This window comes from Pristiophorus japonicus, chromosome 13 (genome assembly GCF_044704955.1).
Source record: "Pristiophorus japonicus isolate sPriJap1 chromosome 13, sPriJap1.hap1, whole genome shotgun sequence".
Classification (NCBI taxonomy): Eukaryota; Metazoa; Chordata; class Chondrichthyes; family Pristiophoridae; genus Pristiophorus; species Pristiophorus japonicus.
The window spans coordinates 97,196,645-97,210,592 of NC_091989.1; the positions used below are offsets into that span (position 1 = coordinate 97,196,645).

At 41.4% G+C, this 13,948-nt stretch overlaps 1 protein-coding gene across 1 annotated transcript; it reads right to left on the bottom strand.

The window, feature by feature from the left end:
- Positions 1-1,269: 1,269 nt before the first annotated feature.
- LOC139278146 (mucin-22-like) lies at positions 1,270-6,660 on the bottom strand. Its single transcript, XM_070896802.1, has 5 exons — positions 6,555-6,660; positions 5,597-5,650; positions 4,247-4,660; positions 3,338-3,760; positions 1,270-1,691 (listed from the first exon to the last, which is right to left on the bottom strand). Exons 1-5 carry the CDS (start codon positions 6,658-6,660, stop codon positions 1,270-1,272), a joined length of 1,419 nt encoding a protein of 472 aa, XP_070752903.1.
- Positions 6,661-13,948: the final 7,288 nt, after the last annotated feature.

Genomic DNA, 13,948 nt, shown 5'->3' on the forward strand with positions numbered 1-13,948 from the left:
ATCAATAAGTACTGTGGGTTCAGATACTCCATCAGTAAGTACTGTGGCTTAAGATACTCCATCAGTAAGTACTGTCCCCTCAGATACTCCATCAGTACGTACTGTCACTTCAGATACTCCATCAGTAAATACTGTGGGTTCAGATACTCCATGAGTAAGTACTGTGGGTTCAGATACTCCATTAGTAAGTACTGTGGCTTCAGATACTCCATCAGTAAGTACTATGGGTTCAGATACTCCATTAGTAAGTTCTGTGGCTTCAGATACACCATCAGTAAGTACTGTGGGTTCAGATACTTCATCAGTAAGTACAGTGGGATCAGATACGCCATCAGTATGTACTTTCACTTCAGATACTCCGTCGGTAAGTACTGTGGGTTCAGATACTCCATCAGTAAGCACTGTCTCTTCAGATACTCCATCAGTAATTACTTTCACTTCAGATACTCGATCAGTTAGTAATGTGGGTTAAGATACTCCATCAGTAAGTACTGTGGGTTCAGATACTCCATCAGTAAGTACTGTGGCTTCAGATCATCCATCTGTAAGTACTGTGGATTCAGATACTCCATCAGTAAGTACAGTGGGTTCAGATACACCATTAGTAAATACTGTGGGTTCAGATACTCCATTAGTAAGTACTGTGGGTTCAGATCATCCATCAGTCAGTACTGTGGGATCAGATACTCCATTGGTAAATATTGTGGGTTCAGATACTCCATGAGTAAGTATTGTGGGTTCAGATACTCCATCAGTAAGTACTGTGGCTTCAGATGCTCCATCAGTAAGTACTGTGGGTTCAGATACTCCATCAGCAAGTACTGTGGGTTCAGATACTCAATCAGTAAGTACTGTTCCTTCAGATACTCCATCAGTAAGTACTGTCACTTCAGATACACCATCAGTAAGTACTGTGGGTTCAGATACTTCATCAGTAAGTACAGTGGGATCAGATACGCCATCAGTATGTACTTTCACTTCAAATACTCCTTCGGTAAGTACTGTGGGTTCAGATACTCCATCAGTAAGCACTGTCTCTTCAGATACTCCATCAGTAATTACTTTCACTTCAGATACTCGATCCGTTAGTACTGTGGGTTCAGATACTCCATCAGTAAGTACTGTGGGTTCAGATACTCCATCAGTAAGTACTGTGGCTTCAGATACTCCATCAGTAAGTACTGTGGGTTCAGATACTCCATCGGTATGTACTGTCACTTGAGATACTCCATTAGTAAGTACTGTCACTTCAGATACTCCATCAGTAAGTTACAGGGGTTCAGATAATCCGTCAGTAAGTACTGTCGCTTCAGATATTCCATCAGTGAATACTGTCACTTCAGATACCCCATCAGTAAGTACTGTGGGTTCAGATACTTCATCAGTAAGTACAGTGGGATCAGATACGCCATCAGTATGTACTTTCACTTCAGATACTCCGTCGGTAAGTACTGTGGGTTCAGATACTCCATCAGTAAGCACTGTCTCTTCAGATACTCCATCAGTAATTACTTTCACTTCAGATACTCGATCAGTTAGTACTGTGGGTTCAGATACTCCATCAGTAAGTACTGTGGGTTCAGATACTCCATCAGTAAGTACCGTGGCTTCAGATACTCCATCATTAATTGCTGTCCCTTCAGATACTCCATCAGTAAGTACTGTCACTTCAGATACTCCATCAGTAAGTACTGTGGGTTCAGATAATCCATCAGTAGGTACTGACACTTCAGATACTCCATCAGTAAGTTACACGGGTTCAGATAATCCGTCAGTAAGTACTGTCGCTTCAGATATTCCATTAGAGAGTACTGTCACTTCAGATACTCCATCAGTAAGTACTCTGGGTTCAGCGACTCCATCAGTAAGTACTGTGGGTTCAGATACTCCATCAGTAAGTACTGTGGGTTCAGATACTCCATCAGTAAGTACTGTGGGTTCAGATACTCCATCAGTAAGAACTGTTGCTTCAGATACTCCATCAGTAAGTACTGTCACTTCAGATGTTCCATCAGTAAGTACTGTCGCTTCTGATACTCCATCAGTAAGTACTGCGGGTTCAGATACTCCATCAGTAAGTATTGTCGCTTCAGATACTCCATCAGAAAGTACTGTCACTTCAGGTACTCCATCAGTAAGTACTGTGGGTTCAGATACTCCATCAGTAAGTAATGTGTGTTCAGATACTCCATCAGTAAGTACTGTGGGTTCAGATACTCCATCAGTAAGTATTATGGGGACAGATACTCCATCAGTAATATTGTCGCTTCAGATACTCCATTTGTAAGTACTGTGGGTTCAGATACTCCATCAGTAAGTACTGTCGCTTCAGATACTCCATCAGAAAGTACTGTCGCTTCAGATACTCCATCAGTAAGTACTGTGGGTTCAGATACTCCATCAGTAAGTACTGTCGCTTCAGATACTCCATCAGAAAGTACTGTCGCTTCAGATACTCCATCAGTAAGTACTGTAGGTTCAGATACTCCATCAGTAAGTACTGTGGGTTCAGATAATCCATCAGTAAGTACTGTCCCTTCAGATATTCCATCAGAGAGTACTCTCACTTCAGATACTCCATCAGTAAGTACTCTGGGTTCAGCGACTCCATCAGTAAGTACTGTGGGTTCAGATACTCCATCAGTAAGTACTGTCACTTCAGATACTCCATCAGTAAGTTCTGTCGCTTCAGACACTCGATCAATAAGTACTGTCGCTTCAGATGCTCCATCAGTAAGTACAGTGGGTTCAGATAATCCATCAGTAAGTACTGTCCCTTCAGATATTCCATCAGAGAGTACTCTCACTTCAGATACTCCATCAGTAAGTACTCTGGGTTCAGCGACTCCATCAGTAAGTACTGTCACTTCTGATAATCCATCTGTAAGTACTGTGGGTTCAGATACTCCATCAGTTGGTACTGTCGCTTCTGATAATCCATCTGTAAGTACTGTGGATTCAGATACTCCATCAGTAAGTACAGTGGGTTCAGATACACCATTAGTAAATACTGTGGGTTCAGATACTCCATTAATAAGTACTGTGGGTTCAGATCATCCATCAGTCAGTACTGTGGGATCAGATACTCCATTAGTAAATATTGTGGGTTCAGATACTCCATGAGTAAGTATTGTGGGTTCAGATACTCCATCAGTAAGTACTGTGGCTTCAGATACTCCATCAATAAGTACTTTGGGTTCAGATACTCCATCAGTAAGTACTGTGGGTTCAGATGCTCCATCAATAAGTACTGTGGGTTCAGATACTCCATCAGTAAGTACTGTGGCTAAAGATACTCCATCAGTAAGTACTGTCCCCTCAGATACTCCATCAGTACGTACTGTCACTTCAGGTACTCCATCAGTAAATACTGTGGGTTCAGATACTCCATCAGCAAGTACTGTGGGTTCAGATACTCCATCAGTAAGTACTGTCCCTTCAGATACTCCATCAGTAAGTACTGTCACTTCAGATACACCATCAGTAAGTACTGTGGGTTCAGATACTTCATCAGTAAGTACAGTGGGATCAGATACGCCATCAGTATGTACTTTCACTTCAGATACTCCGTCGGTAAGTACTGTGGGTTCAGATACTCCATCAGTAAGCACTGTCTCTTCAGATACTCCATCAGTAATTACTTTCACTTCAGATACTCGATCAGTTAGTACTGTGGGTTCAGATACTCCATCAGTAAGTACTGTGGGTTCAGATACTCCATCAGTAAGTACTGTGGCTTCAGATACTCCATCAGTAAGTACTGTGGGTTCAGATATTCCATCAGTATGTACTGTCACTTGAGATACTCCATTAGTAAGTACTGTCACTTCAGATACTCCATCAGTAAGTTACAGGGGTTCAGATAATCCGTCAGTAAGTACTGTCGCTTCAGATATTCCATCTGTGAGTACTGTCACTTCAGATACTCCATCAGTAAGTACTCTGGGTTCAGCGACTCCATCAGTAAGTACTGTGGGTTCAGATACTCCATCAGTAAGTACTGTCACTTCAGATACTCCATCAGTAAGTTCTGTCGCTTCAGACACTCCATCAATAAGTACTGTCGCTTCAGATACTCCATCAGTAAGTACTGTCGCTTCTGATACTCCATCAGTAAGTACTGTCACTTCAGATACTCCATCAGTAAGTACTGTGGGTTCAGATGCTCCATCAATAAGTACTGTAGGTTCAGATACTCCATCAGTAAGTACTGTGGCTTCAGATATTCCATCAGTAAGTACTGTACCTTCACATACTCCATCTGTAAGTACTGTCACTTCAGATACTCCATCAGTAAGTACTGTGGGTTGAGATATTCCATCAGTAGATACTGTCACTTCATATACTCCATCAGTAAGTACTGTCACTTCAGATATTCCATCAGTAAGTACTGTGGGTTCAGATACTCCATCAGTAAGTACTGTGGGTTCCGATACTCCATCAGTAAGTACTGTCACTTCAGATACTCCATCAGTAAGCACATTGGGTTCAGATACTGCATTAGAAAGTACTGTGGGTTCAGATACTCCATCAGTAATTAATGTCACTTCTGATACTCCATCAGTAAGTAATGTCACTTCAGATACACCATCAGTGAGTACTGTCACTTCTGCTAATCCATCAGTAAGTACTGTCACTTCAGATACTCCATCAGTAAGTTCTGTGGGTTCAGATACTCCATCAGTAAGTATTATCGCTTCAGATATTCCATCAGTAAGTACTGTCGCTTCTGATACTCCATCAGTAAGTAATGTCACTTCAGATACTCCATCAGAAAGTAGTGTTGCTTCAGATAATCCATCAGTAAGTACTGTCACTTTAGATGCTCCATCAGTAAGTACTGTGGGTTCAGATACTCCATCAGTAAGTACTGTCGGTTAAGATACTCCATCAGTAAATACTGTCGCTTCAGATACTCCATCAGTAGGTACTCTCACTTCAGATATTCCATCAATCAGTACTGTCACTTCTGATACTCCATCAGAAATTACCGTGGGTTCCGATACTCCATCAGTATGTACTGTCGCTTCTGATACTCCATCAGTAAGTACTGTGGGTTCAGATTCTCCATCAGTAAGTACTGACACTTGAGATAATCCATCAGTAAGTACTGTGGATTCAGATACTCCATCAGTAAGTACTGTCGCTTCATACACTCCATCAGTAAGCACTGTGGGTTCAGATACGCCATCCGTAAGTACTGACACTTGAGATACTCCATCAGTAAGTACTGTGGGTTCAGTTACTCCATCAGTATGTACTGTCACTTGAGATACTCCATTAGTAAGTACTGTCACTTCAGATACTCCATCAGTAAGTTACAGGGGTTCAGATAATCCGTCAGTAAGTACTGTCGCTTCAGATATTCCATCAGTGAGTACTGTCACTTCAGATACTCCATCAGTAAGTACTCTGGGTTCAACGACTCCATCAGTAAGTACTGTAACTTCAGATACTCTATCAGTAAGTACTGTCACTTCAGATACTCCATCAGTAAGTACTGTGGGTTCAGATGCTCCATCAATAAGTACTGTAGGTTCAGATACTCCATCAGTAAGTACTGTGGCTTCAGATATTCCATCAGTAAGTACTGTACCTTCACATACTCCGTCTGTAAGTACTGTCACTTCAGATACTCCATCAGTAAGTACTGTGGGTTGAGATATTCCATCAGTAGATACTGTCACTTCATATACTCCATCAGTAAGTACTGTCACTTCAGATATTCCATCAGTAAGTAATGTGGGTTCAGATACTCCATCAGTAAGTACTGTGGGTTCCGATACTCCATCAGTAAGTACTGTCACTTCAGATACTCCATCAGTAAGCACATTGGGTTCAGATACTCCATCAGTAAGTACTGTGGGTTCAGATACTGCATTAGAAAGTACTGTGGGTTCAGATACTCCATCAGTAATTAATGTCACTTCTGATACTCCATCAGTAAGTAATGTCACTTCAGATACACCATCAGTGAGTACTGTCACTTCTGCTAATCCATCAGTAAGTACTGTCACTTCAGATACTCCATCAGTAAGTTCTGTGGGTTCAGATACTCCATCAGTAAGTACTATCGCTTCAGATATTCCATCAGTAAGTACTGTCGCTTCTGATACTCCATCAGTAAGTAATGTCACTTCAGATACTCCATCAGAAAGTAGTGTTGCTTCAGATAATCCATCAGTAAGTACTGTCACTTTAGATGCTCCATCAGTAAGTACTGTGGGTTCAGATACTCCATCAGTAAGTACTGTCGGTTAAGATACTCCATCAGTAAGTACTGTCGCTTCTGATACTCCATCAGTAAGTACTGTGGGTTCAGATTCTCCATCAGTAAGTACTGTCACTTCAGATGCTCCATCAGTCAGTACTGTTGCTTCAGATACTCCATCAGTAAGTACAATGGATTAAGATATTCCATCAGTAAGTACTGTCGCTTCAGAAACTCCATCATAAGTACTGTGGGTTCAGATACTCCATCAGTAAGTACTCTCACTTCAGATACTCCATCAGTAAGTACTGTGGGTTCAGATACTCCTTCAGTAAGTACTGACACTTGAGATACTCCATCAGTAAGTACTGTGGATTCAGATACTCCATCAGTAAGTACTGTCGCTTCATACACTCCATCAGTAAGCACTGTGGATTCAGATACGCCATCAGTAAGTACTGACACTTGAGATACTCCATCAGTAAGTACTGTGGGTTCAGATACTCCATCAGTATGTACTGTCACTTGAGATACTCCATTAGTAAGTACTGTCACTTCAGATACTCCATCAGTAAGTTACAAGGGTTCAGATAATCCGTCAGTAAGTACTGTCGCTTCAGATATTCCATCAGTGAGTACTGTCACTTCAGATACTCCATCAGTAAGTACTCTGGGTTCAGCGACTCCATCAGTAAGTACTGTAACTTCAGATACTCCATCAGTAAGTTCTGTCGCTTCAGACACTCCATCAATAAGTACTGTTGCTTCAGATACTCCATCAGTAAGTACTGTCGCTTCTGATATTCCATCAGTAAGTACTGTCACTTCAGATACTCCATCAGTAAGTACTGTGGGTTCAGATACTCCATCAGTAGGTACTGTTGCTTCTGATAATCCATCAGTAAGTACTGTGGATTCAGATACTCCATCAGTAAGTACTGTGGGTTCAGATACACCATTAGTAAATACTGTGGGTTCAGATACTCCATTAGTAAGTAATGTGGGTTCAGATACTCCATCAGTCAGTACTGTGGGATCAGATACTCCATTAGTAAATACTGTGGGTTCAGATACTCCATGAGTAAGTATTGTGGGTTCAAATATCCATTAGTAAGTACTGTGGCTTCAGATACTCCATCAGTAAGTACTGTCCCTTCAGATACTCCATCAGTAAGTCCTGTCACTTCAGATACTCCATCAGTAAGTACTGTGGGTTCAGCTACTCCATCAGTAAGTACTGTCACTTCAGATACTCCATCACTAAGTACTGCGACTTCTGATACTCCATCAGTAAGTACTGTGGGTTCAGATACTCCATCAGCAAGCACTGTGGGTTCTGATACTCCATCACTAAATACTGCCCCTTCTGATACTCCATCAGTAAGTACTGTGGGTTCAGCTACTCCATCAGTAAGTACTGTCACTTCAGATACTCCATCACTAAGTACTGCGACTTCTGATACTCCATCAGTAAGTACTGTCACTTCAGATACTCCATGAGTAAGTACTGTCACTTCAGATACTCCATCAGTAAGTACTCTGGGTTCAGCGACTCCATCAGTAAGTACTGTGGGTTCAGATACTCCATCAGTAAGTACTGTGGGTTCAGATACTCCATCAGTAAGTACTGTGGGTTCAGATACTCCATCAGTAAGAACTGTTGCTTCAGATACTCCATCAGTAAGTACTGTCACTTCAGATGTTCCATCAGTAAGTACTGTCGCTTCAGATACTCCATCAGTAAGTACTGCGGGTTCAGATACTCCATCAGTAAGTATTGTCGCTTCAGATACTCCATCAGAAAGTACTGTCACTTCAGATACACCATCAGTAAGTACTGTGGGTTCAGATACTCCATCAATAAGTACTGTCACTTCAGATACTCCATCAGTAAGTGCTGTCACTTCAGGTACTCCATCAGTAAGTACTGTGGGTTCAGATACTCCATCAGTAAGTAATGTGTGTTCAGATACTCCATCAGTAAGTACTGTGGGTTCAGATACTCCATCAGTAAGTATTGTGGGGACAGATACTCCATCAGTAATACTGTCGCTTCAGATACTCCATCAGTAAGTACTGTGGGTTCAGATACTCCATCAGTAAGTACTGTCACTTCAAATACTCCATCAGAAAGTACTGTCGCTTCAGATACTCCATCAGTAAGTACTGTGGGTTCAGATACTCCATCAGTAAGTACTGTCGCTTCAGATAATCCATCAGTAAGTACTGTCACTTCAGGTACTCCATCAGTAAGTACTGTGGGTTCAGATACTCCATCAGTAAGTAATGTGTGTTCAGATACTCCATCAGTAAGTACTGTGGGTTCAGATAATCCATCAGTAAGTACTGTCGCTTCAGATCTTCCATCAGAGAGTACTGTCACTTCAGATACTCCATCAGTAAGTACTCTGGGTTCAGCGACTCCATCAGTAAGTACTGTGAGTTCAGATACTCCATCAGTAAGTACTGTCACTTCAGATACTCCATCAGTAAGTTCTGTCGCTTCAGACACTCGATCAATAAGTACTGTCGCTTCAGATGCTCCATCAGTAAGTACTATCGCTTCTGATACTCCATCAGCAAGTACTGTGGGTTCAGATACTCCATCAGTAGGTACTGTCGCTTCTGATAATCCATCAGTAAGTACTGTGGATTCAGATACTCTATCAGTAAGTACAGTGGGTTCAGATACACCATTAGTAAATACTGTGGGTTCAGATACTCCATTAGTAAGTACTGTGGGTTCAGATAATCCATCAGTCAGTACTGTGGGATCAGATACTCCATTAGTAAATATTGTGGGTTCAGATACTCCATGAGTAAGTATTGTGGGTTCAGATACTCCATCAGTAAGTACTGTGACTTCAGATACTCCATCAGTAAGTACTGTGCATTCAGATACTCCATCAATAAGTACTTTGGGTTCAGATACTCCATCAGTAAGTACTGTGGGTTCAGATGCTGCATCAATAAGTACTGTGGGTTCAGATACTCCATCAGTAAGTACTGTGGCTAAAGATACTCCATCAGTAAGTACTGTCCCCTCAGATACTCCATCAGTACGTACTGTCACTTCAGATACTCCATCAGTAAATACTGTGGGTTCAGATACTCCATGAGTAAGTACTGTGGGTTCAGATACTCCATTAGTAAATACTCTGGGTTCAGCGACTCCATCAGTAAGTACTCTGGGTTCAGCGACTCCATCAGTAAGTACTGTCACTTCAGATACTCCATCAGTAAGTTCTGTCGCTTCAGATACTCCATCAGTTTGTACTGACGCTTCTGATATTCCATCAGTAAGTACTGTCACTTCATATTACTCCATCAGTAAGTACTGTGGGTTCAGATACACCATTAGTAAATACTGTGGGTTCAGATACTCCATGAGTAAGTATTGTGGGTTCAGATACTCCATTAGTAAGTACTATGGCTTCAGATACTCCATCAGTAAGTACTGTGCATTCAGATACTCCATCAATAAGTACTTTGGGTTCAGATACTCCATCAGTAAGTACTCTGGGTTCAGATGCTCCATCAATAAGTACTGTGGGTTCAGATACTCCATCAGTAAGTACTGTGGATTCAGATACTCCATCAGTAAGTACTGTGGGTTCAGATTCTACATTCGTAAATACTGTGGGTTCAGATACTCCATGAGTAATACTGTCACTTCACATATTCCAACAGTCAGTAATGTGGCTTCAGCTGCTCCATCAGTAAGTACTGTGGGTTTAGATACTCCATTAGTAAATACTGTGGGTTCAGATACTCCTTCAGTAAGTATTTTGGGTTCAGATACTCCATTCGTAAATACTGTGACTTCAGATACTCCATGAGTAATACTATCACTTCAGATACTCCATCAGTAAGTACTGTGGCTTCAGATACTCCATCAGTAATACTGTGTGTTCAGATACTCCATCACTAAGTACTGTGGGTCCAGATACTCCATCAGTAGGGACTGTCACTTCAGATACTCCATCAGTAAGTGCTGTCACTTCAGATACTCCATCAGTAAGTATTGTCACTTCAGATTCTCCATTGGTAAGTACTGTCGCTTCTGATACTCCATCAGTAAGTACTGTGGCTTCAGATACTCCATCAGTAAGTACTGTCACTTCAGATACTCCATCAGTAAGTACTGTGGCTTCAGATACTCCATCAGTAAGTACTGTGGGTTCAGATACTCCATCAGCAAGTACTGTGGGTTCAGATACTCCATCAGTAAGTACTGTGGGTTCAGATACTCCATCAGTAAGTACTGTGGGTTCAGATACTCCATTAGTAAGTACTGTGGGTTCAGATTCTCCATTAGTAAATACTGTGGGTTCAGATACTCCATGAGTAATACTGTCACTTCAGATACTCCAACAGTAATTAATGTCACTTCTGATACTCCATCAGTAAGTAATGTCACTTCAGATACACCATCAGTGAGTACTGTCACTTCTGCTAATCCATCAGTAAGTACTGTCACTTCAGATACTCCATCAGTAAGTTCTGTGGGTTCAGATACTCCATCAGTAAGTATTATCGCTTCAGATATTCCATCAGTAAGTACTGTCGCTTCTGATACTTCATCAGTAAGTAATGTCACTTCAGATACTCCATCAGTAAGTAGTGTTGCTTCAGATAATCCATCAGTAAGTACTGTCACTTTAGATACTCCATCAGTAAGTACTGTGGGTTCAGATACTTCATCAGTAAGTACTGTCGGTTAAGATGCTCCATCAGTCAGTACTGTTGCATCAGATACTCCATCAAAAGTACAATGGATTAAGATATTCCATCAGTAAGTACTGTCGCTTCAGAAACTCCATCATAAGTACTGTGGGTTCAGATACTCCATCAGTAAGTACTCTCACTTCAGATACTCCATCAGTAAGTACTGTGGGTTCAGATACTCCTTCAGTAAGTACTGACACTTGAGATACTCTATCAGTAATACTGTGGATTCAGATACTCCATCAGTAAGTACTGTCGCTTCAGACACTCCATCAGTAAGCACTGTGGATTCAGATACGCCATCAGTAAGTACTGACATTTGAGATACTCCATCAGTAAGTACTGACACTTGAGATACTCCATCAGTAAGTACTGTGGATTCAGAAACTCCATTATTAAGTACGGACGCTTCAGATACTCTATCAGTAAGTATTGTGGGTTCAGATACTCCATCCGCAAGTACTGTGGGTTCAGATACTTCATCAATAAGTACTGTCACTTCAGGTACTCCATCAGTAAGTACTGTGTGTTCAGATACTCCATCAGTAAGTACTGTGGGTTCAGATACTCCACCAGTAAGTACTGTGGGTTCAGATACTCCATCAGTAAGTATTGCAACTTCAGATACTCCAGCGGGATATACTGTCACTTCTGATACTCCATCAGTAAGTACTGTCACTTCAGATACTCCATCAGCAAGTACTGTGGTTTCCGATACTCCATCAGTAAATGCTGTCGCTTCAGATACTCCATCAGTAAGTACTGTCGCTTCAGACACTCCATCAGTAAGTACTGTTACTTCAGATACGCCATCAGTAAGTACTGTGGGTTCAGATACTCCATCAGTAAGTACTGTGGATGCAGATACTCCATTAATAAGTACTGACACTTCAGATACTCCATTAGTAAGTACTGTGGATTCAGACACTCCATCAGTAAGCACTGTCTCTTCAGATACTCTATCAAAAAGTACTTTCACTTCAGATACTCCATCAGTAAGTACTGTTGGTTCAGATACTCCATCAGTAAGTACCTTGGGTTCAGATACTTCATCACTAAGTACTTTGGGTTCAGATACTCCATCAGTAAGTACTGTCGCTTCAGATACTCCATCAGTAGGTACTGTGGGTTCAGATATTCCATCAGTAAGTACCGTCACTTCTGATACTCCATCAGTAAGTACTTTGGGTTCCGATACTCCATCAGTATGTACTGTTGCTTCAGATACTCCATCAGTAAGTACTGTGGGTTCAGATATTCCATCAGTAAGTACCGTCACTTCTGATACTCCATCAGTAAGTACTGTTGCTTTAGTTACTCCATCAGTAAGAACTGTGAGTTCAGATATTCCATCAGTAAGTACTGTCACATCAGATAATCCATCAGTAAGTACTGATGCTTCAGATAATCCATCAGTAAGTAATGTCGCTTCTGATACTCCATCAGTAAGTACTGTAGCTTCAGATAATCCATCAGTAAGTACTGTTGCTTCAGATACTCTATCAGTAAGTACTGTCACTTCTGATACTCCATCAGTAAGTACTTTCGCTTCTGATACTCCATCAGTAAGTACTGTCACTTCAGATACTCCATCAGTAAGTACTGTGGTTTCCGATACTCCATCAGTAAGTGCTGTGGGTTCAGATACGCCATCAGTAAGTACTGACACTTCAGATACTCCATCAGTAAGTACTGTGGATGCAGATACTCCATTAGTAAGTACTGTCGCTTCAGACATTCCATCAGTAAGTACCGTGGGTTCAGATACGCCATCAGTAAGTACTGACACGTCAGATACACCATTAGTAAGTACTGTGGATTCAGATACTCCATTAGTAAGTACTGTCGCTTCAGATACTCCATCAGTAAGTACTGTCGCTTCAGATACTACATCAGTAAGTACTGTCGCTTCAGATACTCCATCAGCAAGTATTGTGGGTTCAGATACTCCATCAGTAAGTACTGTGGGTTAAGATACTCCATCAGTAAGTACTGTGAGTTCAGATATTCCAGCAGTAAGTACTGTCACTTCTGATACTCCATCAGTAAGTACTGTCGCTTCAGATACTCCATCAGTAAATACTGTGGGTTCAGATACTCCATCAGGAAGTGCTGTGGGTTCAGATACTCCATTACTAAGTACTGTGGGTTCAGATACTCCATCAGTAAGTACTGTCGCTTCTGATACTCCATCAGAAAGTACTGTCGCTTCAGATACTCCACCAATAAGTACTTTCACTTCAGATACTCCATCAGTAAGTACTGTCGCTTCAGACACTCCATCAGTAAGTGCTGTGGGTTCAGATACGCCATCAGTAAGTACTGACACTTCAGATACTCCATCAGTAAGTACTGTGGATGCAGATACTCCATTAGTAAGTACTGTCGCTTCAGACATTCCATCAGTAAGTACCGTGGGTTCAGATACGCCATCAGTAAGTACTGACACGTCAGATACACCATTAGTAAGTACTGTGGATTCAGATACTCCATTAGTAAGTACTGTCGCTTCAGATACTCCATCAGTAAGTACTGTCGCTTCAGATACTACATCAGTAAGTACTGTCGCTTCAGATACTCCATCAGCAAGTACTGTGGGTTCAGATACTCCATCAGTAAGTACTGTGGGTTAAGATACTCCATCAGTAAGTACTGTAACTTCAGATACTCCATCGGTAAATACTGTCGCTTCTGATACTCCATCAGTAAGTACTGTCACTTCAGATACTCCATCAGTAAATACTGTGGGTTCAGATACTCCATCAGTAAGTACTGTGGGTTCAGATATTCCATTACTAAGTACTGTGGGTTCAGATACTCCATCAGTAAGTACTGTCGCTTCTGATACTCCATCAGTAAGTACTGTGGGTTCAGATACTCCATCAGTAAGTACTTTCGCTTCAGATACTGCATCAGTAAGTACTGTCACTTCAGATACTCCATCAGTAAGTACTGTCGCTTCTGATACTCCATCAGTAAGTACTGTTGGTTCAGATACTCCATCAGTAA

What these genes read in the sequence shown, in the direction of transcription:
- LOC139278146 (XM_070896802.1), bottom strand. Translation starts at nt 6,660, where the DNA reads ATGGCGTATCTGAATCCACAGTGCTTACTGATGGAGTGTATGAAGCGA. An exon ending in ACTGATGGAGTATCTCAAGT is followed by an intron (nt 5,651 to 6,554) that starts GTCAGTACTTAC and finishes CTCAACCCACAG; the next exon opens with TACTTACTGATGGAGTATCT. An exon ending in TACAGACGGAGTATGTGAAG is followed by an intron (nt 4,661 to 5,596) that starts GTACAGTACTTA and finishes CTGAACCCACAG; the next exon opens with AACTTACTGATGGAGTATCT.